General features: G+C 55.8%; 8 protein-coding genes across 8 annotated transcripts; 4 read left to right on the forward strand and 4 right to left on the reverse strand.

The window, feature by feature from the left end:
• Positions 1-97: 97 nt before the first annotated feature.
• On the forward strand, positions 98-2,635 carry UMAG_05770 (TSD2 protein, required for DNA replication; the record flags this gene model as incomplete). Its single annotated transcript, XM_011393201.1, has 1 exon — positions 98-2,635. The coding sequence occupies one exon, from the start codon at positions 98-100 to the stop codon at positions 2,633-2,635; it is 2,538 nt and encodes an 845-aa protein (XP_011391503.1).
• Positions 2,636-2,847: 212 nt separating this feature from the next.
• UMAG_05771 (uncharacterized protein) lies at positions 2,848-8,409 on the reverse strand (the record flags this gene model as incomplete). Its single annotated transcript, XM_011393202.1, has 1 exon — positions 2,848-8,409. The coding sequence occupies one exon, from the start codon at positions 8,407-8,409 to the stop codon at positions 2,848-2,850; it is 5,562 nt and encodes a 1,853-aa protein (XP_011391504.1).
• Positions 8,410-10,412: 2,003 nt separating this feature from the next.
• Positions 10,413-10,927, reverse strand: UMAG_05772 (uncharacterized protein; the record flags this gene model as incomplete). The annotated part of the gene is made up of 2 exons (XM_011393203.1): positions 10,413-10,768; positions 10,825-10,927. The coding sequence occupies 2 exons, from the start codon at positions 10,925-10,927 to the stop codon at positions 10,413-10,415; spliced, it is 459 nt and encodes a 152-aa protein (XP_011391505.1).
• A 1,625-nt stretch (positions 10,928-12,552) lies between these two features.
• On the forward strand, positions 12,553-14,142 carry UMAG_05773 (uncharacterized protein; the record flags this gene model as incomplete). Its single annotated transcript, XM_011393204.1, has 1 exon — positions 12,553-14,142. The coding sequence occupies one exon, from the start codon at positions 12,553-12,555 to the stop codon at positions 14,140-14,142; it is 1,590 nt and encodes a 529-aa protein (XP_011391506.1).
• A 694-nt stretch (positions 14,143-14,836) lies between these two features.
• On the reverse strand, positions 14,837-15,694 carry UMAG_05774 (uncharacterized protein; the record flags this gene model as incomplete). The annotated part of the gene is made up of 1 exon (XM_011393205.1): positions 14,837-15,694. The coding sequence occupies one exon, from the start codon at positions 15,692-15,694 to the stop codon at positions 14,837-14,839; it is 858 nt and encodes a 285-aa protein (XP_011391507.1).
• A 3,160-nt stretch (positions 15,695-18,854) lies between these two features.
• UMAG_11583 (uncharacterized protein) lies at positions 18,855-19,436 on the reverse strand (the record flags this gene model as incomplete). The annotated part of the gene is made up of 2 exons (XM_011393261.1): positions 18,855-18,894; positions 18,991-19,436. 2 exons carry the CDS (start codon positions 19,434-19,436, stop codon positions 18,855-18,857), a joined length of 486 nt encoding a protein of 161 aa, XP_011391563.1.
• An 808-nt stretch (positions 19,437-20,244) lies between these two features.
• UMAG_05776 (putative cysteine desulfurase (tRNA splicing protein SPL1)) lies at positions 20,245-21,792 on the forward strand (the record flags this gene model as incomplete). Its single annotated transcript, XM_011393206.1, has 1 exon — positions 20,245-21,792. The coding sequence occupies one exon, from the start codon at positions 20,245-20,247 to the stop codon at positions 21,790-21,792; it is 1,548 nt and encodes a 515-aa protein (XP_011391508.1).
• A 1,840-nt stretch (positions 21,793-23,632) lies between these two features.
• On the forward strand, positions 23,633-27,442 carry UMAG_05777 (uncharacterized protein; the record flags this gene model as incomplete). Its single annotated transcript, XM_011393207.1, has 1 exon — positions 23,633-27,442. The coding sequence occupies one exon, from the start codon at positions 23,633-23,635 to the stop codon at positions 27,440-27,442; it is 3,810 nt and encodes a 1,269-aa protein (XP_011391509.1).
• Positions 27,443-27,774: the final 332 nt, after the last annotated feature.

The raw sequence follows: 27,774 nt of genomic DNA on the forward strand, positions 1-27,774 counted from the left end.
TCACCTGCGCCTCTGCTGTTATCCATCATCCACCATCCAACACGACAGCACGCCAGTTGCACTCCTTGCACTGCACCGCTAGCATCTTGGCCCAACCATGGTGGTCGTCGCGTGTCCCAACTCGTCGCTTGTCGAGGCGCAAATGGATGCGGATCGTAGCGGTTCTTGTTCCAAGTACGACTACGCTTCGGCGTACTCGCGTCTGCGTTCGGCAGCACGTGCTGCGGGTACGGGCGTATCGAGCGTGCTGATCCTTAGCTCGCCAGATGTGGACTCGGTATGCGCTACACGCATCCTCACCTCGCTGTTGCTGCAGGACGATATCGCGCACCGCATCGTTCCGGTCGAAGGTTACCGCACCCTCCTCAATACGCTCTCTACCGTCTTTGCTCCGCATGATAACGACAATGCCTCGTCCAGCTCGTCATCTACAACCGACGTCAAGTCTGTCGTGTTCATCAACCTCGGCGCAGTGCTCAGTCTGCCCACAACGTTCAACATCCCACCCAGCTGTACAATCCACGTCATTGATTCACATCGACCGTGGAACTTGGAGAATCTGTTTGCAACGAGTCATGCCAACGACAGCGTCTGGTGCTGGGACGACGGCGAGATCGCCACCAAACTGTGCAGGCAAGGGGGTGAAAGGGATGCTTTCGAGAAGTTGGAGTTCGACGTAGATTCAGATTCAGAGTCAGATTCAGATTCGCACTCTGACTCGCACTCGGATTCAGTGTCGGATCCCGAGGACGCTTCGGACTCGAACGATAGTGGCAGCGATTCAGCACGTAGCCATGACGAGCGACAGCGGGACGGCTCGGGTGGCAAACGCAAACGTGGCTCACACTCACCCTTGAGCCGACGCAGGCAGAGACACAAGCAGGGACAGAGGCACAAGCCTCGGCATCGGTCCACTTCGGCTTCCGCCACACGACTCACCAACGCTGAACGGCATCGTTACCGAAACATCCTCACGCGCTACTACGCACGCGGCGAGAGCTTTGGCATGTCGGTATCGTCGATGCTCTACCTGCTGTGCGAATCGCTCGGTCGCGCCGACCGCGAGTCACTCTGGCTTGCCATTGTCGGCCTCACGTCGCTCTACCTTTCCAACAACATCGACTTGGAAACGTATGAAACCTACTCGGCTGCATACGCGTCCGAAGTGATCGCCATCGAACCTACCAGCTCCAACGCCCCCACAGAGGCGTGGTCGCTCGACCTACTCACCAACGCAAACAACAACGCGCAAGAGCAAGCAGCGCGCTCCGCTACCGCTACCGCCACTGGCGCGGCACGTGCGCAGAACCGAGCTGTACGCAGTGTGATCTCTAAAAATACAAAAGCTGAGGATGCAGACGATCGATCGATCCGGATCGTCGGCTCGGAACTGCGACTGACACTCTACCGCCATTGGTCGCTCGAGACGGCCATGTACCACACGGCGTATGTTGCGGCCAAGCTGGGCATCTGGCGGGAGCGCGGTCTATCGAAGCTGCGAGGATTGATGGCTAAGATGGGGTTTTCGCTCACGGCGGTTCGACAGAATTACACACATATGCCGTTGGATTTGCGGCGCAGTCTGGTGCGCAAACTCGAGGCAATCGCGCCCGAGTATGGGCTGACGCAACTCACGTACCGCGGCTTCGAGAGGAGCTTGGGCTTCCGGACTGCGCCGCTGGGGGCAGCCGACGTGGTCGAAGGCGTCTCGGCGTTGCTCATCGGCGCGCACGGCATCAAGATCGAGGTGGACACGCCAGGGATGGTGTTTGCGTCGTCCAGCACTACTCCGTTGGGCAACAGCTTTGGCGCGAACCTGAATCCGGCGAATCCGAACGCGCAGACGTCCGAGCTGTTCGCCACGAAACGGGTATGGAACCTCGGAACGGCGCTGACCGACTCGATCACGTCGGCTATCGGCGCAGCCACAGGCAATGCTTGGTCCAACGACCAAACGGAAGCGAATGGCGGCTTGCATGTCGACGTCTCGTCGACGCAACCCGCTTTAGCTGCTGTGGCTAGTGTGCAAGACGTCGGCGCTCTGGAGCGCGCAGAACGTCGAGTGGCAACATCCAACTTCTACGAAGCGTATCGAGCGCTCGATTTCAGTCGATCGACGTCGGTGGATCTGCTTCGTTCGTCGGTGCTTCTGTCTGAGGCGTTGCATCGCAAGATTGTGGCGCGCGGAATCAGCTTGATCACGAACCAAAGCATCCGCACTCTGAAGAATTTTCGGCTGGCCATCCTCAGGGACGGTGCGGACCTGGAACTCTTCACTCACGTCGACGTGCTCGCGCGTCTAGCCGACTGGCTGACCACGAGTCTGCGCGACATCATCGTCCAGCAACAAGCATCCACCAACGCTCAACGCAAAAAACAGCCGGCCGCCTCGACGCGCCTCCCGTTCATCCTCGCAGCGCTACATCGAGCAAAGGACACGTTCCTAGTGCTCGGCTCCACCGCCTCGGCCATCGACGGCGTCGTCCAACACAACCACTTCACAGCCGCCTTCCAACACGCTGCCTCCGTCAGCCGCGCTCGTGTCAGACACGACCACTTCCGCACTTGCTCCATACATGTCAGAACGTCCGACTTGGCTGCCTTTGTTGAAAACGTACATCTCAAAATCAAGTAACTTGAGCTCGGATGAAGCTCCTCCTTGGCGTAACGGACAACTTGACTCGTCACTGCTAGCCAGATACATTCGGGATTCACTCGTGACTCTCAATTCGCTCTTCGCATCACTCTTCCACGTCTTCAATCGTCGCCACTACATCCCGTCTGGCACAGCAAACTGTCTTGACCTTTACTAGATTGTCCAAATCGAAATGCGTATTCGTGATTCTCTCAAGCATGCGAAGAGGCCTGGTGGCTCAAGAACGTCTTGAGATCCTTGATCTTGCCCGCTGCGACGCCCACTCCAACTCCACCGCCACCACCCGCGCTTCTCGGCTCGACGGCCAAACTCCTCTCATACAGCGCTTCGTCGTCCATGACGGGCACATCGACGATCAACCTCTCCACTGCGCTGTTGGGCTTGATGTACCGATCGTACTGCTGACACCGTGCCACCGCCATCACTGCTTCATCCATCAAACTAAACTTGCGCCAATGAATCATGCCGTCGCTCGCGCGCTTGCTCGGGTTTCCATCCGAGATGCTGATAATGTCCTGCAGATGAACCCCAACGTATGGGATCGTGGGTCCATCCGAGTTTTCCAGAGCCAAACGATACGCCGCACTGCTTCGCTCGTTCGACATCAACCTGACTAAACTCTGGTACGCCTTGTTGACAGCTTTGCCCTTGAGCAATTCGCGCGTATGCCTTAGCCGATGCACAGCTGTCTTTGACAATCCACCGAGCACAGAGTTGAGAGAGCCGTAGTTGTTGTCGTGTCGTAGGATCGAGGCGATGTTGAAAAACTTTTCGAGCATGCGTGCGCGATGCTTGGTCTTGCTCTGCGCAAGGATCATGGAGCACACCCAATTCGAGATATAGTTAAAGTGCGAAATGGATCGCGATACGGGTCCATCGCGTTTGTCGTGTGGCACGAGGATGTGCCGTAGCAGGTCTCGCGGTTGGATCGCGGTGAAGAACGCCCACTCCAGTCGCGTGAGCTCGGTGGCGATGATTTCGTCGTCAACCTCCATGAGCACGTTTGAAATGCTTCGTAGTGTTGATTTCTGGTCCAAGATACGTCCGTGGCCGCTAGTGTTCGTCTCACCGCTACCCATCAACGAGGTAGCAGAAGCAGCGGTGACAGCACCTGCGCTGGTGCTCGAAGTCTGAGTGTGGCCGCTAACGCTGCTAACGCCGCTAACACCGCTGCCACTGAGCGTTGATGTGACCATGCTCTGCTTGGCATCCTTGTAGAGCGTGTCGGTGACATCAGTCGATGAGGCCGTCAGGTCAGATGCGCTTCGAGAACGTCCGGCCGCTTCGAATTCGTAAGGTCGCGCGTGCAGACTGCTCTCTGAGCCGGCCCGCTCGTGCTCGTCCAACACGTCGTCGCCATGAGGAGCACCGCCATCAAAATCATGGCTCGTGCTGCCCGAAGAAGGCATTAGCGCCGTTGCGCTGCTGCTCGAATGGCTGGCTGGCAGCGCACTCGCTCCATCTGCCTCGACGCCCGTGTCCGCCTGCTGTGCTTCCGCTAGGGCCGCTGCGATGCCTTTGTGGCGGGCCTGGTAGCTGTTGACCGCTTTGCTCCAGAGTGCATCCAGATCCGGGGCATTCACAGCCGCATCGACAGCGGCATGGATCTGGGTAGCGGTATGCACTGTATCTGGATGGCGTAACAGCTGACGATGGTACCGAATCAACAAAGCGTGCGTGTTCGGATCGCTGAGATCACCCGGATAGTCGAGCACCCAGTCGCCCAGCATGTTGGCGAGCCTGATCAGGGCGAATCGATGTACAAGCCCATCAGCCACATCCTCGGCCGTGAGCGTTTCGAAGCGGGCGATCATCTGCTCGAGTAAATCCATGGGGGTAGCAAATCCACGGAAAAAGACCATAAACATCGAAACAAAGCGCTCGTCGCTCCTCGAGATGGCGGCGTGGAAGAGCTTGTCCCATAGTTGCTCGATCGATACATAGCCTCCGCTCGATCGTGCATTCTGCAACCCCATGTGCGCCCGTTGCAGACTGTCATGCAACATGCCATCCTCGTCGGACTGGAAGCTTGGCGCATCCGACACGCCAGAAGCGAAGGTGGCAGTGCTCATCTTGCGTGGATTTGAGCGTATGTCTGGATTGGCAGTCGCTGGCTCGCGACCCGAAGAAGAAGCAACAGATGGATTCACATTCAAAGCCACGCTGTTGCCCGCCAAGGTCGTGTGTTCAACAGCGGGTGCCGAGCCTGTCTCGTCAGTGAGTCCGGCACCGCCTGTTCCCAGTGCACCGCTGAGGCTCGAATTGGCATCGCTGTAACCTCGTGCACGCAGCGGATCGTGATTCAAGGCAGGCGAAGGAAGCTGTTCGCCGAAAGCAACTGGAGAGGCGGCTACATCGCCACCAATCAGGCCTGACTCGTTCAAGGCGCGAGGAAGGCTGTTCTGCGAGCTCGCCTGTGACGTGGTGGAAGCAGTTCGGCTCTGCATGATCGACGAAGGGTGGGGGGCACCAGGCGATAGCGACCTTTGGGAGCTCATGGCAGCGGAAGCTGGCGGGACTGTGTTGGCGGGTCCACGGCGTGCACGCCCGGATCGAGCCTTGGCCACCTCCTTGACCAAGTAGGAGAAACAGTCGCGCATGCGCTTCTTGCCTTCTTCGCTCTGGACAGTGCACTCGGCGAGTCCGACGTTGTAAATACACGCCATGTCGCTTGCATAGTATGGGTCGACTGCTTTGGGATGGACCTCGGACTTGCAAGCCAGCATCACGGTGCTGAGGTTAGCCACGCTGAAATTCTCGAGCAGCTCCGACATGCCGCGAAACGAGGCGATGAAGGATGCATCGTAGCAGAGGATGACGGCATCAATGTGAGGAAGGAACTTGGGCCAGGCGAAGCGCTTACTGGGGCCGTTGAGCAATACCGAAGCGTCGATTTCGAGCACTTCGATGGTTCTCTGCTCTTGATCGACCACGCAGACGGTGGAATGCGACGTGACCTTCTCCGAGAGCACATGCGGCTTGGAGAGGCCAAATTGGCGCAAGCCCTTCTTGATTACGGTTGACTTGCCCGAGTGAGCGTGACCGACGACAGCAATGACGAAGCTGGCGTGCGACTTGGGCTGCGAGTTGACCTGTTGAAGGAGGCTGGCGCTGCTTCCACTACGGCTTCGACCACCGACACTGGGACGACGATCGGTGCTTTCGGCGGCGAGCCTGTCGCCGCTGGTGTTGCTGCCAGGACCGTCTCGCTCTTCGATCGAGGTGGATGCGATACCGCCACGGCTCGTGCCAGCTGCTCCACTCAAGACTCTCGATGTAGCCACGGCGTTGTTGGTGCTCAAAGACGATATGCGACGGTCCATGTCCATGCTGTAGGTCTTGCGCGCATTGTCGTTGTCTTCTCTAGCACTCTTGGACTTGTAGCGCGGCTCGGCAAGGTCGAGAGGGAAAATCTCGTTGGACAAAAGCGACCTGGGACGGGTTTTGGAAGGGGTCGGAACGGGAGCGCTTCCACGCACTGGATTCGAGTGACCAGGTACTGCACCAACGGTGAATCCTCGCGGCCTGCCTACGGCTGCAGTCTTTGTTGAGGCGGTGCCGGTGCGAGATGAGGAGGAGGCAACGGCGACAGGAGACGTGCTGTTTGGTGGCGGCATTTTAGCTAGCCTCGATGGCGCAGCTTCACTAGGCTCGAGAGCTTTTCTGTCTCTGCGGTGCAAAGAGTCGCTGCGTTCGCGGATCATGGGGATGGCCAGGTTGGAGGCTGTCAAAGTCTGAGCAGCGTCGGTGCGAGGATGGTTCACGTGCGCGTGTTGGCTGCTCAAAGGGGTTGCAGGCGGTAGGACCATGTGTTCTTGTCGCTCAGCAGAGGCAACTTCTTGCTCGAGACTGTAGCTTCTGGATCGCGAAGTTGGGTCGCCAAAGACGTCTGCGTCAAGCTCGTCCTGCACCGAGGCTACTGGTGCACCAGTGCGAGTGCACGAGGTGCGCATGGAGCGCGTAGGCGCTGCAGCAAGAGCGCTTTGTGAAAAAGAGACGGTAGATGCAGCCAGCGAGGGTGGCGGCGGTAGGGGCGCCTGCGGAGAAGGGCGTGGTGGAGGCAGCTTGGTGGTGCGATGGATGCGCGAGCTGGCGGTGGGCGAGTGTATGGCGAGATACGAGGTGGCTGATGGATATCCTGGAGGAGTGGAGAGACCGAGGCCGGTGGGCGATTTTGGTGAGTCTGTGGAGAGAAGCGAGGCGGAATTCGAAAACGAAGGCGACGGACGCGCGCTAGCGGAAGGGTTTGGGTCAGTGGGCAGGCTGTTCTGGCTAGCGGAAGCGGTGAGATCAGACGAAGCGGATTGTTGAAGAAGTGCAGAGCTTGGTGTCGGTGGCTTGGTGGGGCTGTCGAGCAGCTCTTCGTCTGGTATGAGAGGGCTGAACTCTAGCCAAGGACGTGTATCTTCAAAGGAGGAAGGACGAGGGTTGGGATTGATTTGCGCATTCGAGCTAGAATCAAGGTCGACGGCGACAGTGGTGGTGGTGGAGGTGGTGGTGGGCCTGGATGGAGTGATGAGATGGGTTTGTGCGTCGTGGTACGGCTGGAGGTCAACATCGGCGTGCGTGTGCGTGGTCGGATCTGACTCGGAGTTAAGATCGGCACGTCGCGATGAAGCCGAATCGGAGGTGGCGTGAGTGTGACGAGCATGCAGCGAGTTCGGGATGGCCGAAGAAGCGGAAGCGGAAGTGGAAGCGGAAGCGCAAACGGAAGAGTGCGCCGCTTCTGACGGTGGAGCAAGCTCGGCGTGGTGATCGGCATCATCTCGAACGTCGTCTTCAGCCTCATGGTCATCGTTGCCAGAGAGGGTAAGTGATTCGGTAATGTCGATAGCACCTACACTACGCCTCTTGCTGTTCCGTTTGCGCACTTGCTCTTGCAGCAAGCGTCGTCGTCTACGTGCCTTTTCGACGTCAATGTGCTTGGGTGAATCGGTAGGTCTAGCATCTTGGAGCTGTGATGTGGATGCGACGGCCGAGGAGGGTGGTGATGCTGGTGGTGCGACGACGTCGACATCCAACAATAAACGAGACGTCAAAGTTGCCGACGAATTTGTGGATTGTGGAGCGTGTGATGGACTGCTGACACCCGTTGATGGTTGTCGTGTCAATGCCGAGGAAAGAGAAGGATGGCCCGAGGGTGATGGTGAGTGTGACTGTGATTGCAATGGTGCTTGTACGCGTGATTGTGCAGAGGTATCGCGAGCAGCATGGCTGTCGGCTCTTCCGTCGGCATGGCTTGGCCCGTCTGCGGGCGTAAACGCTGCGCTACGCGAGGAAGAGGCGACTCTACGGATCTGTGACTGGCTGGCTTCGGTGCGTCTGCTCGACAAGGATCGGTTGAGCGAAGAGGAGGCATTCGAGGATGCGGCATCGGCCAAGTTAGACTGCGAATATTGCTGAATCAGACGCTGAACACCACTGAGACCGTTGCTAGAGCTAGCGCCAGCGTGAGGCAGTTGCAGTGGTGGTGGCGGTGACGGTTGCGGTTGCGGTTGCGGTTGCGGTTGCGGTTGCGGTTGCGGGTGAGACTGAGACTGAGACTGAAAGGGCAGCAAACGTTGCGGAGATGGCGATGATGTCATGCTTCGTTGGGTTGCGTCAAAGCGTCGCATTGTGGGAGGCGAGGTGGAGGTGGACAAAGTCGAGGGAGGTGCTAGGTCGGTGAGGGAGCAAGTGCTGTCCTTGCGTTGTCTCTCCCAAAACGCAAAGGCAGGCTTTTTCTTGCTTGTCTGCTTGACGGGGTCCTCCATGGTGGCAAGGAGCTATTGGCTGTTCGACGCTGGAAGCAGCTCAAGCAGGGAACGAGATGTTGCGTGGCTGGAACCAGCACAAGCTCTTAATTGGTGCGACAGTGATGCAACGACCGAATCTGAGTGTGTTGGCGAAGAGGGCGCGACGCTGACATGGGTATGGGTTGCGAGCGAGGAGGTGCTGTACGGCTCTAGATGGTGCTGAGGCTCAAGTCGGAAGGAGGGATCCGAGGGTGAAAGGCGGGGTATCGTGTCGTGTTCGGAATGTAATTCGTGTGAGAGTCGATAGTCGAACAATCGAGGCGATGCAAAACTCAAGGGTTGTCCAGATGAGTGACAGTCGTCCGAGGAGGTGGCATGGAAGTGCAGCTGTGACTGGCTGGCAGCGGTCAGAAAACAAGATGGTGGCACGCTAGCAAGGACGCGATCGAGCAAGCACGTTCGGTGATCTGACGACGGAGGATGTACGAGAAGGAGCGAGTCGAGGAAAGGTCAAGTGAAGTAAAGCTGACGTGCAAGACCAGAAGGCAACGGTAGCGTCTAGCTGCAAGTTCAGGCGAGCCACAGGGTAAGCTGGCGAGGAGAAGCGAAAGGGTGAGAGGGGGCTTGTATGCGGTTGGTGCAAGGGAGTTGCTACAATCACCAAGGTGGATAGACGACGAGGGTGGGCAAGCGAGTACACAAGTGAACACAGCAGAGGATGGTGGAGCAAGATAGCCACGTACGACGATGCGATCGAGAGAATGAGAATCAAGAATGGCCAAGTCACAGACACGAGTTGAGCGTCGATGGGTTGGTTGGTTGGTTGGTTGGTTGGTTGCACACTGCGCTGCTTTCACTCACGACTGTGTTTCTGTGTCTCTATGCCACACACATGCACCTCCCGACGCGCTTAGCGGAGCTCAACGTGCAAAGCACAAAAGAGCGACACCAAAGAGCGTTCGTTGTTAACTCAATGAGCGCGAATCACCAATATTCACGATTCACGAATCACGAATCTATGGGATTTTGGAAAGAAACGTAGCACTGCTCGTTGCGTTGCGTTGGTTGGTTGGTTGTTTCTTTTTTTTTCTTTTTTTTTTTTTTTTTTCTGTGGGTTTTATTTTGTCTGGGCCGGGGTGGGCTGTGAATGTGTGTGTTTGCGTGCCAATTTTGAAAGGATAAATCATCAATCGTGAACAAGTTAACTAACTTAGTGAATGGATCAACCCGAAATTATAAGAAACGATGCATCCAGACTCCCACGCTTTCGAGACGCAACGCGGCCTTTGATGGCTTTGCTCAGCTTGCGCTGATTGCCAAAGACTCGAGAGGATGAGGATCGCTGCCATGCAGTCTCCTACGGTAGAATTCGGCTTGACCGCGGAGCGATTGCAGAGCTGCGACGCCACAAACGCGAAGCGTCAAGTCAGCTTGCCTTGGCATCTCTCTCATGTGTCAACCAGGAGAAAAACGAGTTTCTTTGTCCCGTGTGTCCCTGTCCTTGTCCTTGTCCTTGTCCCTATCCTATCCCTGTCCTCCGTGCACTTGGCGTATTTACAGACTCGATTATAGCACCGCACCCTGTCTCGGCGTCGAGCAGCGATCGCCGGCGCGATGCCAGCATCGAGAGCGCTGAAAGCAGCGGTCAGTCACACGCCCATGCCATCGTCGGCCACATCAAGACGGCGAACGACGCACGCGCTCAGTAAGCAGAAGCGTGGATCGACTCACGACTCGGGGCGCCGTTGGTGGTTTGAGCTTTGTGGTTCGTGATTTAGGGGTCCAACACGAGCTTAATTTTGACTCGCCGATGTGATGTGATGGCGATGAAGATGAATACAGTCACGAGTATTTTTCTCACGATGGCTTAGCGTGTAAGTTGAGATAAGTTACGTGATCCGTGAGCCGTGCTTATTTTCGCAGACGATGCCGAGAACACCTCGCTTGAACTGTGTGACCTGGATGATTATGTTTTTATTAAGTTAATATCGTCTTGCCTGCGGACAGGCTGTGTGGCTGGCTCAAGGTCTACAAGCTACACGCTTGTGAGAATTCAAAGTTACCTGGCAGCAAGTTTTCAAGCCGCTTGCGTCTACGCCGTTTTGATCGGAGCTGTTGATTGGCATTTCGTTACGACGCCCACGGCAGCGAGCGTGTCGGCAGTGTATCGCCAGCGCAGGTGACTCAAACGGAGCGCTGGCATCGTGCAGAGCGGCTTCCTGTGGAGAGTCAAGCTTGTGCGCTATGGCCGTGTTGGGGCAAGCGCAGTTGGCATGTGACATGATGGCGGCACCGAACGCCAATAGTGGGTGCCAAATCTGCGACAGGAGCTTCAACTCGGCTAGACAAGAGGCTTCCGTTCTGCGATCCCGCCTGTCTGTTCGCTTGGGATCGCACGTTGGCAGCTTGGCGAGCTGTTGCACCCATACGCACAGCCGCGAATTTTCGACTCGCGACTTGACACCACGCTATGTGTGTAATTGGCGCGGATGTGAATCCGCGATGCCAAGCTGCGGGTTGGCGTCTCGGTCAGCATTGGTGATTGTTATAAGTTATTGACAGCCAAACCATCGGGTTCCAAAGAGCCGAGGCGGAGATGTTGGCGTGCCTGCTGCAGTCACGAGTGTGCGTGCATATAAACGTACTGTATTCGTGGTTGCCTAGCGACCGAGCAGCAGCGATCTCGATTCACGGTAACTTTTTCGTACAGACAGATAATTTCCTTTTGGCTGGCGAATCGTGAATCCCTAGAATCGTGAATCACGAATGTGAAAATCGTGAATCGTTCGTTACCATTATGAATAACGCCATGGCTCAGAAGAAAGTCCAGCGCCGCCGCCATCGGGTTTGGCCCCACCGATTTCACATACTCGGCTCCATGCACGCCTAGATGTCTAAGAGAGCTACCTACCTTTCTCCTCTTGCCCCTCGCGCTCGCTTCGTTGACGCGTTCGTTGGCTGCGCGATTACGATGGTTGCTACAGCAAGCCCCCAAATCACCTGCACTCTAGATTAGGCTGTCCACTTTCCGCAATCGTCGAGATTGGTCGCTGTCGAAGAAAAATACTCTAGCCAAGGTCATCATTACCAATGGCAACTGCATGGGACGCCCATCTCGACAGGCATACCGTACCTCCTGCCTTTGTTCCTTTCCAGATTTGTCTACCTCATAGTGTGAGTTGTAAGAGCGAAAAAGCGCGTGCGTGCACTTTGAGCGTGTAAGCATGAGAAGAAGTCACGGGTCAATTGTGAATCATCAATTCGCTCAAAGTATCAATAAGTCCGAGCGCGATTCCTGATTGGAATTCGCCTTGGTCACCCGATCGATCGAATCACGAATTGTTCAAATTATTCCCTACACTTACTGTGCTATAAAAACTATTAATAGTAATAGCGTTTGCCAAACTGAGCCGCTATCGATTTCAAAATGCTCATGCTTGTCTCTGAAAACGCGCGTCGGGCTCGATCGGTGGCGATCGGACAACGAAAGTGGGCAACCAATTCAGATGGATTTTTCAAATCGTAATCGGAGCTACCGAATGCGATGTGATTCGATGCGATGCGATGCGATGCGATTTGTTGCGATGGAATCGGATTTCAATTTCAAATGCTTTTGGGATTTGGGTCTTGTGCTTGTGGATGTCGCCTCGGATCGCGATATGTTGAACTGTGCTGCGCAGGTTTTGGTGAGGGGGGTTTTTCGCCATCTCGTCCCCGCGATCGGGCAAGAGGAAATCGAGTGGATCTCTGTCGGGTTGGCATGTGTGCCTTTGTGCTGTTGCAATCGTGAATTATGAATCATGAACCATGAACCATGAATCATGGAATATGGAATCATGAATCACGACTGGATGGCTCTCAATTGAATCACGACTGTCACTCGTGACTGTCAGTAGACATCCTTCTCAGCTCTTCGCTTTCACTCTTGCTCTCGCTCTCCCCCTCCTCTTCTCCCATCCTCATCATCTTTGGCGCTTGCATCTCGACTCCATCCACTCTCCGTTGCAGGCGGCTCTGCACCCCTATTTCCCCTCGTTGGCCCAGTCTTCCTGTCCATCATCCCAAATCTATCGACAGTCGCGTGATCCCAACGCGAACGCGTCACAACACACCCTCGCCGCTTACCCACTTTCCTTCGATCACACAAAACACTTGGACTCCATGTCTGCCGAAACATCCGCGCCTCCATCTGAGGCTGTCGCTCCTCCCGTCTCATTCGAGTCGAGTAACACCGCTTCCGCACAAGACCAAGAGCTCTTTGGCGCCTCCATCCTTTCAAAAAAGGAGGACGCGCTTACCACAGAACCAGCTCAAGTCGAACAACCCCAGGCTGAACAGCCCGAAGCTTCCACCGCCACCACGGCAGACGCTGATCAACACGACATCGCTGCCGTGGCTGCTGCTGCTGCTGCTGCTGCCGCCGCCGCGGACGCGTCCAGTGCCGCTCAGACCATCACCGAGTTGGCCACTGCCGCTACGAATGCGGCCAACAACGCAGCGGCGGCAACTCCAGCTGCAGTCGAGTCATTATCGGCTGATGTCGAGGCTGCTGCTGCTACTGCCGCTGCTGCTGATGCGTCCGAAGCTGCTCCAGCCCGCGTGGAAGAAGCTGGAGATCAGCAGGATGCAGCTGTTGGCGCGGATGGCGCGGTCACTGCCGAACCTGTGTCCAACTCTGGCCTACCGAGCAACGTGGAATCTGAGCTGCGCGAGATTTACTCGGTCGCGAGTGCGATTGCCAACTTTTCGGTTGCGCATGTGAATCAGGTCAATGTGCCCACGCCGCAAAAGGTGCGCAACATTATCCAGAAGGCGCTCAAGCTCACTTCGTCGCTCAGCATGCTTCTGGCACAGCCCGAGGTGGCACTGAGACAACTCGACGCCGAAGAGTCGGGCAAGCGTCCCGCCGAATCCAAGCTCGACTCTGCGCGCAAACGTCCACGCTCCTCGGATTGGGATGGCACCAAGATCGAGTTGCCGCATGGCGCCGGTCTGCCGATAACGCCTTATACACACAGCTCGGGCTTGAAGGTATTTCCCGATGGCTCACTATCCACCTCGTTCCCCTCGCCCGGATTTGACAGTGATCAGAAGGGCCCTCAGTACAAGAAGCGTAGTCGCGCACCTGCTCCTGGTTCGTGCCAGGCGTGTGGCACCACCGAGACGCCTGAATGGCGGCGTGGTCCCGACGGCGCGCGTACACTGTGCAACGCGTGCGGTCTGCATTATGCCAAGCTGGTACGCAAGCGTCTGCAGCAGGAAGGCGTTGAGGAACCCATGCCTAGACACACGCCAGCGCAGATGAGCTTGGTCAGCTTGGAAGAGCTGCGCGCCTCGACCAAGAGTGCCGAGGCGGCAGCGGCAGCAGGACTTACACCGTCAGCGTCGTCCACGTCGCTCAACGGCACGCCGATCAAGGTAGACGCTCACGAGGCGTGGAACACACCTTCCAAGCCGCCGCGTGTGTCTTCGTCCTTGAGCAGCGTCGTTGCTGCTAGTAGCGAAAACGATAGCGCGCAGAATCAGGGTGTGCCTCAACCACCTGCTTCGGCGCCGACATCGGCTGACAACGCTTCGGACACTGCTGGTATCGTCGAGTCGGCTCCTACGCGCATCTCGGCGGGAGCGGACGCAACTCCGCATCCCGCTGGCGCACCTGAACCCGTCATCGCCCCGGAACTCGCCGCGGAAGCAGCACCCATCAACCACGTCGACACGAACCACGCTCAACCGATGCAGACCGATCACTAGACTCTCGGGCTGCTCAGCCGCGTCTCGCGCTCGCGTGGCTGACCATTCATCACGAACCCCCCCAAACACGCTTTGTACGATGCACACCCGGCTACCACATTTCTCCTCTAATCTCGCTCGTTGTTGCAAAATGTTACTGTTCATCTTGTATGCTCTTGGCTTTCACATATGGGTGGCTTGTGGAAAGATGCAGCGGTGTGCGTGGAGGTGGTGGAGACAGGTTTAACTTGCGATTAATCGCGCGTTTTTGCGCATTTTTGGAGGCGAATTTTGGAGTGGGATTTACGATGGGTGATTCACGATTGGTTTTCGAGTTGATTCTTGGTGGGTGACGATTGGTGTATGGTGTTTGCTGATGCGCGACGATAGCATGGTCTCAACCATACAACATGGACGGATTCAGCGCGATGATCGCACGCGTTTACCAGCGCAGGAAGCTGTTGTCTAGAGGGACTCGCTATCGGCGACTCACTAAGAAGCGCATCAGTTGTAAGCCAAGTTTTGCGACGGTGAAAAACACAAGATGCTGTCCATTGCGCAGAAACATGAAACAAGAGAATATCTAGAAAACATGCAGCAAAAGAGCAAACGAGCGAATCTATCGCAAGACGTTGACATGCCAAGTGTAAGGTGTGGATGCATTCGGACAAGGACGACGTTCGGGCTGCCTTGCGTTGTCCAGGTGCAGACCGGTCTAAAGACGGTACGAGTCCATAGCGGCTTGCAGGCGGGTGATCTGGCCGGGGGTGAACTCGGTCAAGCAGCTGTCGTACGAGTAGTCCATGTACGAGTGGATGCTGTCCGGACCACCACCGGAGCACGAGTCCTGGTTAGCGGGGCAGCCCGAAGTAGCAGTGGACTGCGGAGGTGTATCATCGACATAGTCTCCCTGGCCTGAGCAACCACCCTGGAAGACGTGGTAGAGGCCGACCCAGTGACCAACCTCATGGACGAGCGTCTTGCCGCCGTTGTAGTTGTTGATCGGACCACCCGGGTACGACGACCACTGGATCACCACTCCGTCGTTGCTAGGGTTCGAGTTGTAGCTCCATGGGAATGTGGCGTATCCCAAAAGCCCGCCGGAGAAGTTGACACTGTATACATTGAGCGCGTTGGCACCTCCCTTGCGAAGCGCCGACTTCATCGCTCGCTCCGCCGATGTGCCCTGGTTGACATTGTTGTACCAGTTCGAGTTCACCGTCGTCTCGCTACCGGCAAGGTAGAACGACAGACCGCTACCCGAATAAGCCGAGTTCATCACCGAGATCTGGTTGTTGATGTTGCTCGAAGAAAGCTTGCCGTTGGTGCCATCGGTGATGACGTGAAAGTAGACCGGAATACGCGTCGCAGTGAACGCGGCAGCATTGCTTGCCGATGAAGACTTGGCATTCGCACTGCGCGCAGAAGCAATCTTAAGACCGAGAGCCTGCTCGATCGAGGCGGGCGCAACCTGGTCGTTTCCACAGATACGCGCCGAGGGAGCAGCCATAGCAGCAGGTGCCGCCACTGCCAACGCAGCACCAATGAAAAGCGCGAGCGACTTGAACTGCATCTTGAAGCTTTTCTCAACGGGCTCTAAGGGTGTCTAGGGTTTGTAGAGGTGTGGAATGGAGTGAAGTAGGCTCAAGAGGATGAGGATGCGGAGTCGATCAGAGAGCAAGCAGCAGTGGTCATGTTCTTATACCTTGGTATGCTGATGCTACAAGGTCTCCACTCGACCACGCTTGGCTCATGTCTCACTCCTTGAGAAACAGAGACACTCGACTGTATGCTGCCCACTCCGTACTGGCTGTATGCTTGCTTCCAGCGCGAGTCAAGATACGCTGCGATGTCGTTTGACACTCGTTTTCGCAAGGCTAGCGACAGACGGATCACGTACGGCCGGCGCTGATCCGGGCATCCGCCTTGCGTGGCCATGTTGCATCAGAGCCACGATTGGAAGAAGAGCTCGGCAAAATGCTCGAGCTGCTAGTGCTGCTAGTGCTGCTAGTGCTGCTCGCCACGCTATCGTGTCTGTCGCAGCTGTACCTGCCAAATCGCAGAGTTGGAGCAAACCTGGGTGATTCTGTCCTGGACGCACTCGCCATGGATCGACTTGTAACGTTGGTCTTTGGCGCTATTCTACTGTGCGAAGAGAGCCAGCGATAGCACGACGAGCCAGCGAGCGTCGGAATGAGCTCTTCCGTCTGCGTTGATAGAGCATACAACCGGGTAGCAAGATCCAATCGCGTCCAAGATGACGGGCGTGATTCACGATTGTAATTCACATTCGCACACTCGCGAATGGAAGAAATCAGATATACCGTCTCGGCTGCGTCAGTGTTCTTGCATCCTGGAACACCGCTAAGCTATCCGAGTGGAACGCATCAAGTTGCAATCCGACCTGCGGCGAAACGAGCGCGCCACTAGTCCAGAAGAGAAGCATACAGGCTCGAAGCGCTCAGCCAAGAACGAGGAGCGAACGCGTACAATTCAGGGACACGACCACTCGGGGGGAAACATCAGATAGCTCGGTGGCTGCCCTAAGCACGATGGGAAACAACGTGGTGCATACAGCATAGCCTCAATGATAACTTAGGCTCACGGAAGACGAGGCTCCGCACAACTCGCCTAACCATGGAAGCGGATGGCTGCAGAGTCGACCATCTATTCGGGATTGTGGACAGCCAGCCGCCGAGGGCGAAGGTCGAGCTTGGATTGGGTGACGCGCAAAAAGAAAGGGAGCGCGAGAAGGCACAGTGGACAAGGAAAAGAGTCACCAGCGAGTGTCGCTCGACATCTGACAAGCGAGACAAGGATACACGTTAATCACGAATCAAGGGTCTAAGTTAGCTGTGTGCTGTACTGTACGACTGATTGCTTCGTTTCTGGCAGGTGCAGACTGCTTTGCCCAAAATAGCAAGCGCACAACCGCCGTTTGAGAAGAAGCAAGGCGGCCAACTGGCTAGCGGATGCGATGCTATGCATTCACGATTGTCATGGGCGTTTCCAGCCGGAACCGTCGGACGCACCAAGAAGCAGAGAAGCTCATTCACAATTCACCAATTCACGATTGACAGCACGAGCGCCACACGATCAAGCACGATGCGCAGGATGCACTGTTGGACTTGATTAGCAGGCGAAGCAGCCAAAAAAGGTCTTGGCGTTTTCGCCAATCGCGGCGCTACGAGCGGAAGACAGCAAAGCGAAACACAGCCAAGCCTTTTAGCGTCACTTTGCTCGGTGCACAACCTGTCGCTTAGATACAGATGTGCAGCTTAGCACCAAGGCCCTGCTTAGCTTAGCTTCTTCCATTCACGATCCATGATTTGCATTTGCGATGGACGATTCAGATTGTTTGCCATCCATAGTCGCCATCCCACCATCGTAGATAATCGGAAGAGCCACAGCCGCAAAGCTTATATCTTTGTGCGGTCCACCTCCATTCGTGATTCATATCATCCATCTCAAGCGAAAACTTGGCTGGCTGATCCTCGTCGATTTTGAGTTCAGCTAAGTTAGTCAGTCACATCGCATCATCGCATCCAGAGTTCGCCCATCGTAGTGCATGAGTATCGATCGACGAATCAGTTACCTTGAGCCCGGAGGAGAGGCGTCTGATGTCAGCGCGGCACAATCCAGCCAACTCAGCTTTGTGTTCGGGTGATACAAATGCCGGATTAAGCGGTTTGCAGCTGTCATTCTCATCCAACGTTGACGGATGGCAGCATGTACCTACCACCCGGCTGTTTGCGGGGTATCACGATTTACGTCGATCGATCGGGTTCGCTTCGATCTGTCTCACTCCTTGGCGACGCTGACTCCCCGTCGAGCCTGACTGACTGGGTTGGCTTGGCGGCGCGTCGATGTCAGATCGTCGCCGTTGGATCAGAGGAGCGGTTCGAGGTGGTGTTGAGTGAGCCATTCACGATTCGCCCCCTCTTCTTCGCGGGACAAGCGGCCGTATCGAAAGTCACGCTACATGGCAAGGATTACGAACAAATTCACCCGATGATCGTCTGAAACCCAGTGCTACACCTCATCCTTATCCTCATCCGATTGCAATTGTTGAGCTGTGGTGGCAATTGGCATCGCGGAGGATACGACAAGCGCTTCACATGAATACTGGTGCCGACTCGTTGCCACCCATCTCGGCAGGAAGCGTTCTTTGGAAGCGCGTTCGGTAAGCCTTGCGTGCGTACTGCCAGTCAGCCTAGCCTGCTTAAATTCACAGACGAGCGTCGTGCGAGAGGCGCCGGTGGATCGCGACTCGACTTGGTGTGCAAACGGCATTCAATGTGCGTCTCGAAAAGTCCGATGCTTTCGACAGCAGGTTGTTGTGGCTTGTCGCTTCCTCCTCCTCCTACATCAGATGCATACAGCCTCACGAGACTTACACGACAACACCCGTCTTCTGTGGCCACCAACACCGTTCACAGCAGGTTGGCTTGCTTCAGGACGAAGGCATCTGCAGCCATTCACATTGTACCAGCCGAATTCCGCATCGGGGTGACAAAGCGAGGGCGAATTGTGCCGCACCAGCGCCTGCCAAGAGCGTACATAGATTGGCAATGCGCGCTTGCGCATCAGAAGGCGTGACTGCTTGGACAGCTAATGCGGTCTCCGTAGCTGCTTCATCCTGCACGGACAGAATGACGACGAACAAATGTCCAGGCACGATGAGCGACATGGCAAGTAGAAACCGAATGGATTGTGTGAACTACGTCTAACATCTAGTGGTGGGCCGCGTGGTCCAGCTCGAATCGAATGCCGCTATATACAGAAAGAAAAGAGAGTGCCAAATGAACGAACAACGTCAGTTTGCGCTTAAAGAAAGTCGATGCGTGTCCCAACTCGAGCAGAACTTACCAGTACGGGCAGGGCTTAGGTCCCGGCTTATCGAGGTTGATAAACACCTTGGGGTGACCGAGCGGGCCTCCACCGCCGTCACATGCGGCAATGCGCTTACTCGAAAGACGGATGGGTTCTCTCTGGATCATCTCGATGGCAGCGAGCGGTTGGGGCTGGAAGCGCATGTCGAGCTGTTCGAAACGTGGACCCTTCATGGCGTTCTGCCTTGGGTTCTGGGACTCGGACCATGTTGTGGGGAAGTTGGGCGCCTGTTCGGCAGGAATGTGTTCAGGTGTGTGTACCTGTGCTACTGGACGAATCGGCCTGGGTTGTGGCGCGGAGGAAGCGTTGGACGAGGTAGGTGCGTTGACGGGGCGCACAAAGAAGCCAGCCGATGAGCAAATTGCAGGAGTGGTATGGAGGGCGCGACGTGCGAGCGTCACGGTGACGAGTCGATTAGCCATCATATTTGTGGTCGAGAGATGACAAATGTGAGAGACTGAGATGGTGGTGTTCAGAGTTAGGATTGATGGTGTCAAGTGATATCCGTTCACAGACTGCGAAGCGAGACTGCCGATTTCTAGGCGCATTTCTGATTGCTTCGGATCCGCCATGGACTTTACTTGACTTACAGACCCAACCAGCGACGAGAATTTCCAAGCAACAGACACGTTTTGACTCGTGCGACTTACGTTGTGCGGACGTAACATTCGCTCGCTTTTTCCATTAATAATCACGAATCACAAATCATAAATTGTCGTAACTGTCCGCGGCTTTTGTTTCTTCTCAGTTCGCCTCTCTCGGACGGTTCCGCCACAGAAGGCCGAGATTCACGATTGCTCAGCAAAGCCGCGCCAACGTTGAAATTATCAAATAATCGTGAATCATGAATATTCATCCTGATTCGTGATTGTGCCTCTGAGGCGCATCACAGAGTCACACACCGTTGCTAAATAGGGCATGGGGCGGGGCTGAGTAAACTCTTGCCCTGTGACTGTGACTACTGCAAAAAGCAAAAAAGGCCAAAAGCCGTCTGTCAGTCACAGAGTTGTCACTCACGACTCGTGACTGGTGAAAAGAAAACGTGATAAAATATCAAAGACTCGCTCAGCTGTAGCGCACACACTCATAACTGATTGATTCAAGCATCAAATCAGATCTCGTCGGTACTCTTGTTGTGTCCACCATCGTGTCACATCTATCAGAGTCATCGCCACCTTGCCTTTTTCGAAATCGTTTATCGCTCTTCAAAACGTACATCAATTTTTCAAAATGGCAAGCTCGCTACGATCCTCGACACCTTCGAGGCTGGCGCTCCGTGCGCTCACACGACACGATGCTACCCAAGCTTGTGCGATTTCTACCAACATCAAGGTGGCATCAACATCATCAACGTCCAGCTCATCCGCATCGCGAGTCGAGTCGCGAGGCTATGCTTCTCCATCGGCGCCGGCTTCCATGGCCACACCCATCGAGGTGGCGCAACCCGACATCCGCGCCGGTGTTGGAAGCAAGCAAGGTTCGGGCAAGAGCCTGCTCAACGACATTCTGCTGGCTGCTCCCAAGCACTCGACGGCCAATCGACCGATCTACCTGGATGCACAATCCACCACGCCCGTCGACCCGCGCGTGGTCGACAAGATGATGCCCTACATGACCAACCAATACGGAAACCCGCACTCCAGAACGCACGCCTACGGTTGGGAGTCGGAAAAGGGAGTCGAGGAGGGCCGTGAGCACATTGCCAGTCTGATTGGTGCTGATCCCAAGGAGATCATCTTTACCTCGGGCGCTACCGAATCCAACAACATGGCCATCAAGGGTGTTGCGCATTTCTACAAGTCCAAGAAGAACCACATTATCACCACACAGACCGAGCACAAGTGTGTGCTTGACTCGTGCCGTCGTCTGCAGGAGGAAGGGTTTGAGGTGACCTACCTGCCTGTACAGTCCAACGGGCTGATCGACCTCAAGCAGCTCGAGGAGGCGCTTCGACCCACCACTGCGCTTGTCTCGATCATGACGGTCAACAACGAGATTGGTGTCATCCAGCCCATCAAGGAGATCGGCCAGTTGCTCAAGACCAAGGGCGCTGAGCTGTCCAAGCAGGGTGGCCGAGGCGCATCCAAGCCTTTCTTCCACACCGACGCCGCACAGGCTGCGGGCAAGATTCGGCTCGACGTCAACGAGTTGGGGATCGATCTGATGAGCTTGTCGAGCCACAAGCTGTACGGTCCTATGGGAATCGGTGCTTGCTACATCCGACGTCGTCCTCGTGTTCGTCTGGAACCCATCATTAACGGTGGTGGACAGGAGCGTGGACTGCGTTCGGGTACGCTCGCTCCTCCGCTCATTGCAGGATTCGGAGAAGCGGCACGTCTGGCCAAGCAGGAGCTCGCCTATGACCATGCGCACATCAGCAAGCTCTCGCAGCGTCTGCGCAACCACCTCGAGGCCAATATGACGCACGTGCTGTTCAACGGCGATCAGAACGGCTACCCAGGCTGCCTGAACCTCACGTTTCAGTACGTTGAAGGTGAATCGCTGCTCATGGCGCTCAAAGACATTTGCCTTTCGTCAGGATCGGCCTGTACATCTGCATCGCTTGAGCCGTCGTACGTGCTGCGTGCGCTCGGCTTGAACGATGAAAACGCTCACTCGTCGTTGCGATTCGGTATCGGCCGATTTACTACCGAGGAGGAGGTGGACTATGTGGCTGACAAGATCATCAAGGTGGTCAACAAGTTGCGCGACATGAGCCCTCTGTGGGAGATGGTACAAGAAGGTGTTGATCTGTCCGAAGTGCAATGGTCTGGTTGATGCGACAAGTTGGCACCGTGCGTGCGCTGCCCAGAGCTTGGTTGCGGGTTTATGTAATAGTGTAGGATCTTGGACGTAGAATGCTTTTGGCAGACGGTGATTTCACGCTTCACGCTCACGCTTCACGATTCTCCATTGGGTTGGGTTGGATTGGATTGGATTGCTTTGCGCTGCGCTGTTAAGATGTTATCTGTGCATCATGCGCTATGCCGTGATAGCGCTGAATGAGAGAGAGAGGGGGAGACCTTCGTTGACTCGCGAATATTCGTGATTGATTGGTGAGTGCGCGAAAGCGACTGGATTGGATCGGGTGGCCCGATTCTTGATTGAGAGACGACGGGACAGTTGTAGAGGAAAATTACATCACGAATTGAATTGCCGAGAATTCTGACAAATGCAACACGAATCACGAATCAGAAATGAGGATTAGGGTGGGGAGAACGCGGCGGCTCTCACACCGGCGATTCAACGGGTGTGCTCGGCACTTTGGTTCCGTGTTGGCTGGCGACCAGTCTACCATGTTGTCGGTTGCGACTGCCATGCGTTGGCATCTGTACATCGAAAGCAGCGCTCGACCACACACTATATCGATGGTGTGCAACTAACCGATGCTGACAGGTGTGTAGTGTGAATAAGTTAAGGCGGTGGTGAGATTGGGTGCACGCAGCACAGATGCGTTTCTTCCAAGTCGCCGTACACCCATCCACACGCGACCACGCAAGGGGACCATGCACAAGTGAGGCTGCACATGCGGCGCGCGATGCTGTCACTGTACTCCATCGCCAATCTGTGCCGAGTGTCACCACACACTTGAGCTGGTTTCGCCTGTAACGTGCAGGAACTTAACTGTATTGTATTTTCGCACGACGGCAAACAAATGCGAATTATAGATAAAAAAGAAAACGCGCCGCAGCGGGTCGGTCTTGGCATGCCGAACACATACCGCACGCACTTTCCGATGATCACGCATGTGTGGATGATACAGCCTCGAGCCTTGCCTTTTTGGGGAGCAGCAGCAGCAGCAGCAGACCCAAGACACCGTTTTCAGCGTTTTCACCCTCTTGGGGAGTGTGTGACAGGCGTGAGCAAAGCCAGAGTCACGAACTTATACCGAATCACCGATTCACACTCGTGAATCCATGAATCAGGAATCAGCAATGTTGGCGGCTGAATCTGAAAACTCAGTGACCGTGAATCGTCGCCTTAGCCAGTCGTGACTTGTTTCTGGCTGCGGTGGTGTCGGTGAGTGAACAAGCCAACTGCCCCACGCACACGGCCAACGCACAATCGTGAATCACAAATCGGAACGTGAATCGTGAATCGTGAATCGTGAATGTGACTTTTGGGTGGAAACACGAATCGTAGTCCATCATCACAATCACAAATCACAAATCACAAATCACAAATTTGTGAATCTCGGAATTGACGATTGCCGTTGTGCTATATTCGTGATTTGTGATTCACTTGACACAGACGTGCTCCTCTCCTCGTTTGTCTTGGACATCATCACCCCCACCTCCTCATCCACCTCCTCCTACCTTTCCTAGATCCGACCCACTTTTGACACGCACGCAACACACACCCACTCACCCACCTAGTTTACCCACGCTTTGCCGTCTGCAACCATCAAAGCAAGCCGGGACCGCTCCCTCGTCAATCTTGTCAGAGCACATCCAGCACAACCGCTTTCTCCACGATCAACGATAGACATACCTCGAGTCGACTCAGCTAGCAACCTTGCGCTCCATCTCGCTCGCAGTGACACCACGCGCTGTCAGCTACTCACATGCTTCTACCTCGCCGCTCAGGCTGATTCGATTCTCTCCTCATCTTTGCAATCATGTCCGACACTCACGCCGGCGCTCAAGAGCCTGACAACACCATTTCGTCCTCTTCCACAGATGCTTCCTCTACACTACCCACCGGTTCTCACGAAAACGAGCCACACAACCCAGCATCGTCATCTTACCACACAACAGATCCCCAGACCCTCATCCATCACATCCACGGCGACGACACCCTCTACAACTCAATCGACACGCCCCAACACTTTGCTTCTTCTTCCAATGCATCCACTTCCACCACCGTTCCCCAGCATGCCCCACGTCCTTCCGCGTCGACATCCACATCCACATTCACATCCACAGCCGCGCGTCGTGCAGCTGGACGTGTCCATTGGGACGGCACTTCCAACGCTGCCAGTTTGCGTCGAGGCGGTCAGCTCTCCATTCAATCCCGTACCGGAGGCGCTTTGACTGGTCCCACCGTGACCGTACGAGGAGGTGCCATACCAGCTCAGCCAGACAGGTCCAAACCTCTTAGCCTCGGTTCTGTCCGCCGAAATCATCATCCAGGTCCGCTCAACATCGCACAACGCCTCACTCCCCGGAACGAGTCTAGCTCCCTTGACCTCCCACTTCATCCACACTCCTCCACCGGCGCCGACGCCACTGACGCTGCCGCCGACTCTGACGCCCCAGTCACCTCAGCTGCTCACATTCCTTCGCTCTCCTTGACAGGCGCCAAAGGTCTCGACGAGCAGGGTCTCGACAACCGCGCTTTCCTCGAACTTCAGCGTGAGCTTCAACGCCACGAGGCGCGCTCAGAAGATGCTGCAAGCCATATCAGTTGGCAAGATGCCCAAGCTGCCCAAGCTGCCCCAGCTGCCCAAGATAGCCAAGGCGGTCATCGTCTCGCCCAAGTCTTTGCCGATCGAGAACGCGACCGTGAAGCCAGGCGTCGCCGTCAACAGCATACCATCCCCAACGCTGCCGCTCAAGACACGTCCGGTCTTCTGACAGACATGAGCTTTCCTACCACCCCTGGCTCCGGCACCAGCGAGAGCAGCTACGACCCTGCCAATGACTCGGACCTCGAGCATCTCGATTTCGTTCCCGGTGAGACCGACGGAATGCCCACTCGCCTCAAGAAACGCAATGACAACGATGACGCCGATCAACAGCCCAAAGGCTGGGCAAAGCTTCGCGGCCTTTTCGGCAAACCTCCCGCCGACCAAGAGGATGAGGAGGAAAAGGGTGAGGTCGGCCAGACCGTCGAATTCAAAAACGCCTCCTTGCACGACCAAGGCGGTCCCACCAACTGGAAGTCGGTCCCCGTCGAAACCTCCAGCGGCCTACACACAGACGATGGTCCGCGGCGCAAACCCAACAAGTTTGAACGAGAGGCGGTGCGTCTCGTCAAACAGCACAAGCTTGCTCAGCAACGACAGGATGCGCTTGATCGCATCGGTCGCTCGCACCTTCCCGACACGGGCGCCACTACCCCAGACGCAATGGAGACCACCATGAACCTCGATGCTCGTCCAGTCATGTCCGGCGGTGTCCTCGGCAATCTCCTGCGTCTCTACGAACAGCAGCAGCGCGAAGCCAAAAGCGCTGCCACCAGTTCCATCGCCAGCGCAAGCGAGTACAACACGGACGTCGACGGTAGGCAACTCATTGACGAAATCCCCCAACACGTTCAAGCCAAACTCAACTCGCCTGGCTTCCAGAGCAAATCGGACAAGTACGAAAAGCGTCGCGGTTTGGCGCTCCACTCGATCGCTTTGCCCAGCCCCAAGATCACTCAGAAATTTGCCAAGGCCGGCAACGTTGCCTTCAGCACCTCCACCAAGGTGGTTCGCGGCGTCGCCAACGAGACTGGTATCGATGCTGCGCTCGACGAACGCCCCAAAGCCGCAAGAAGCGATGCAGGTGTGTTTGGTGCGCTTGTCGCCACTACAGGTAATCTCATTGGGGCCGTGTCGCCTCAGCATGCCCAGCTGGGTCCCAACCCCAAGCGTCCTGGTTTCTCGCTCGATCGCTACCTTTTGCCCGAGATGAACGCTAAGACGCTCAAGCGAACCGCTCAGATCGTCGCCGATGCGGCTCCTGCTCCCTATCGCCCCAGCAACTTTGGATCGCCGCTGGCGTCACGCTCTCACTCGTTGCCCACCAGCCCCGACGCCGACCGTCGCGACAGCTCGACCCAGGCCAATTCGCCTCCTGCCTCTGGCTACGTCACGCCGGGAAAGAAGCGTCCTAGCTCGATCATGCACTTGCCTTCACGCACCATGACTGGCGCTAGCTCTGTCGATGGCAGCGCACCTCGAAAGCGTCACCACCTCGGCCTTCCAGGCGCCATGACGCGCGCCTTTACCTATTCCAACCTGAACACGCCTGATGTCAATGCTGGCTTTGGCCCAGACTACTTTGGGCCCGATGCCGAAAAGATGCATTCCGACTACCACAAGCAAGAGTGGCAGCGCAAGCTCAAGAAGCGAGCCAAGAACAAGAAACGCAAGGAGGAAATCTTTATCACCATGCACGTTGCCGCCATTCTGCAGCGTCAGCAATTCATCATGAAGCTCGCACGTGCCTTGATGATGTTTGGTGCACCTACGCATCGTATCGAGACGCAGATCCAGCAGACGGGTCGCGTGTTGGAGATCAACTGTCGATGCATCTACTTGCCCAACCTCATGCTTTTGGCATTTGGCGACGACACTACGCACACGTCCGAGACCAAGTTTATCAAGCAAACCTCTGGACTCGACTTGACCAAGTTGACCGACATGCACACCATCTATTGGAACGTCATCCACGACAAGATTGGCGTCGAGGAGGCGTCTGCGCAGCTTGATGAGCTCATGAGGCGCAAGCCGCTCATCGGGCGCATACCCATGGTGCTCATCGGTGGCTTCGCCTCGGCGTTCATCTGCGTTGGTCCGCAGGGGTTCAATGGGAGCTTCATTGACGCCGTCATGGCGTTCCCGCTCGGCGCTTTCTTGGTCTACTGTCAGTCGATCATCACCACCGAGCTGTACAGCAACGTGTTTGAGATCGTCTTTGCAACGCTCAACTCGTTTGTCGCTGCAGCGGTGCAGAGTACGGGTTACTTCTGCTACGCTGCCGTGGTATCGGGATCTATTGTGCTCATCCTGCCTGGGTTTATCGTGCTCAGCGGTTCGTTGGAACTGCAGTCCAAGAACTTGATTGCCGGCTCGGTGCGGTTGGTCTACGCGATTATCTACTCGCTCTTTTTGGGCTTTGGTATTTCGATCGGCGTTTCGTTCTGGCAGCTTTTCTCGGGCGACACCGATACGCGAGGGTACAGCAACTGCAGCCTGCGTCACACCGACACATGGTGGCAGTCGGATGTGCGCGAGATTTGGGCGCTGCTCACCGCTCCCGCCTATTCGATCTCGCTGTCGTTGCGCAACCAGGCCAAGGTGACGCGCAAAGAGTTTCCCGTCATGGTGCTCATCGCATGCGGAGGCTGGGCTTGTAACCACTTTGCAGCGAAAGCAACGGCGCTCTCGCGGCGACAGGATGTTACAGCAGCACTGGGATCGCTCGCTGTGGGTATCATGGCCAACATCTACGGGCGCATCTTTGACGGTCGCAGCTTTGTCGTTTCGGTTCCCGGTATCCTGTACCAACTGCCTTCCGGTTTGTCCAACGGAGGCGGTCTGCTCAACTTTGCCAACAATTCAGACTCGACTTCGGCTTTCGCGTCTGGTTTCACCGTCGCGCAGAGTCTGGTCGAGGTGGCACTCGGCTTGACCGTCGGCCTATTTGCAAGTACCGTGCTGTCCTACTTGTTGGGCGGTAGGAAGATGAGGAATGGTGGCGGACTGTTTAGCTTCTGATTGCGCAGCCATGCTTTTTTCGCTTTCTTTTTTTCGCTATCACTTGCTCACCATGCTTTCTGCAACCATGCTCTCTGGATCCGCGATCCATTACATAGATGGATGACGGTTCTAACTCCGGTTTTTCTCATATTGTTCCCTTCTAGCATATACACTCTCTTTGGCGTTCACATCACTGCAGCATTCTTGATTTCCATACAGCATCGTTCGTTCACCTTGTCTTGTTTCTTCACGTACACATGAGATTGAATATACAGATTCGTGATTAGAGCTGTGGCTGTGATGGGCCGAGGGATCGTGCGGGTATGTTGCTGGCGCTTGGGAAGGAGGCG

The sequence above is a fragment of the Mycosarcoma maydis genome, chromosome 16 (assembly GCF_000328475.2).
Source record: "Mycosarcoma maydis chromosome 16, whole genome shotgun sequence".
Lineage (NCBI taxonomy): Eukaryota > Fungi > Basidiomycota > Ustilaginomycetes > Ustilaginales > Mycosarcoma > Mycosarcoma maydis.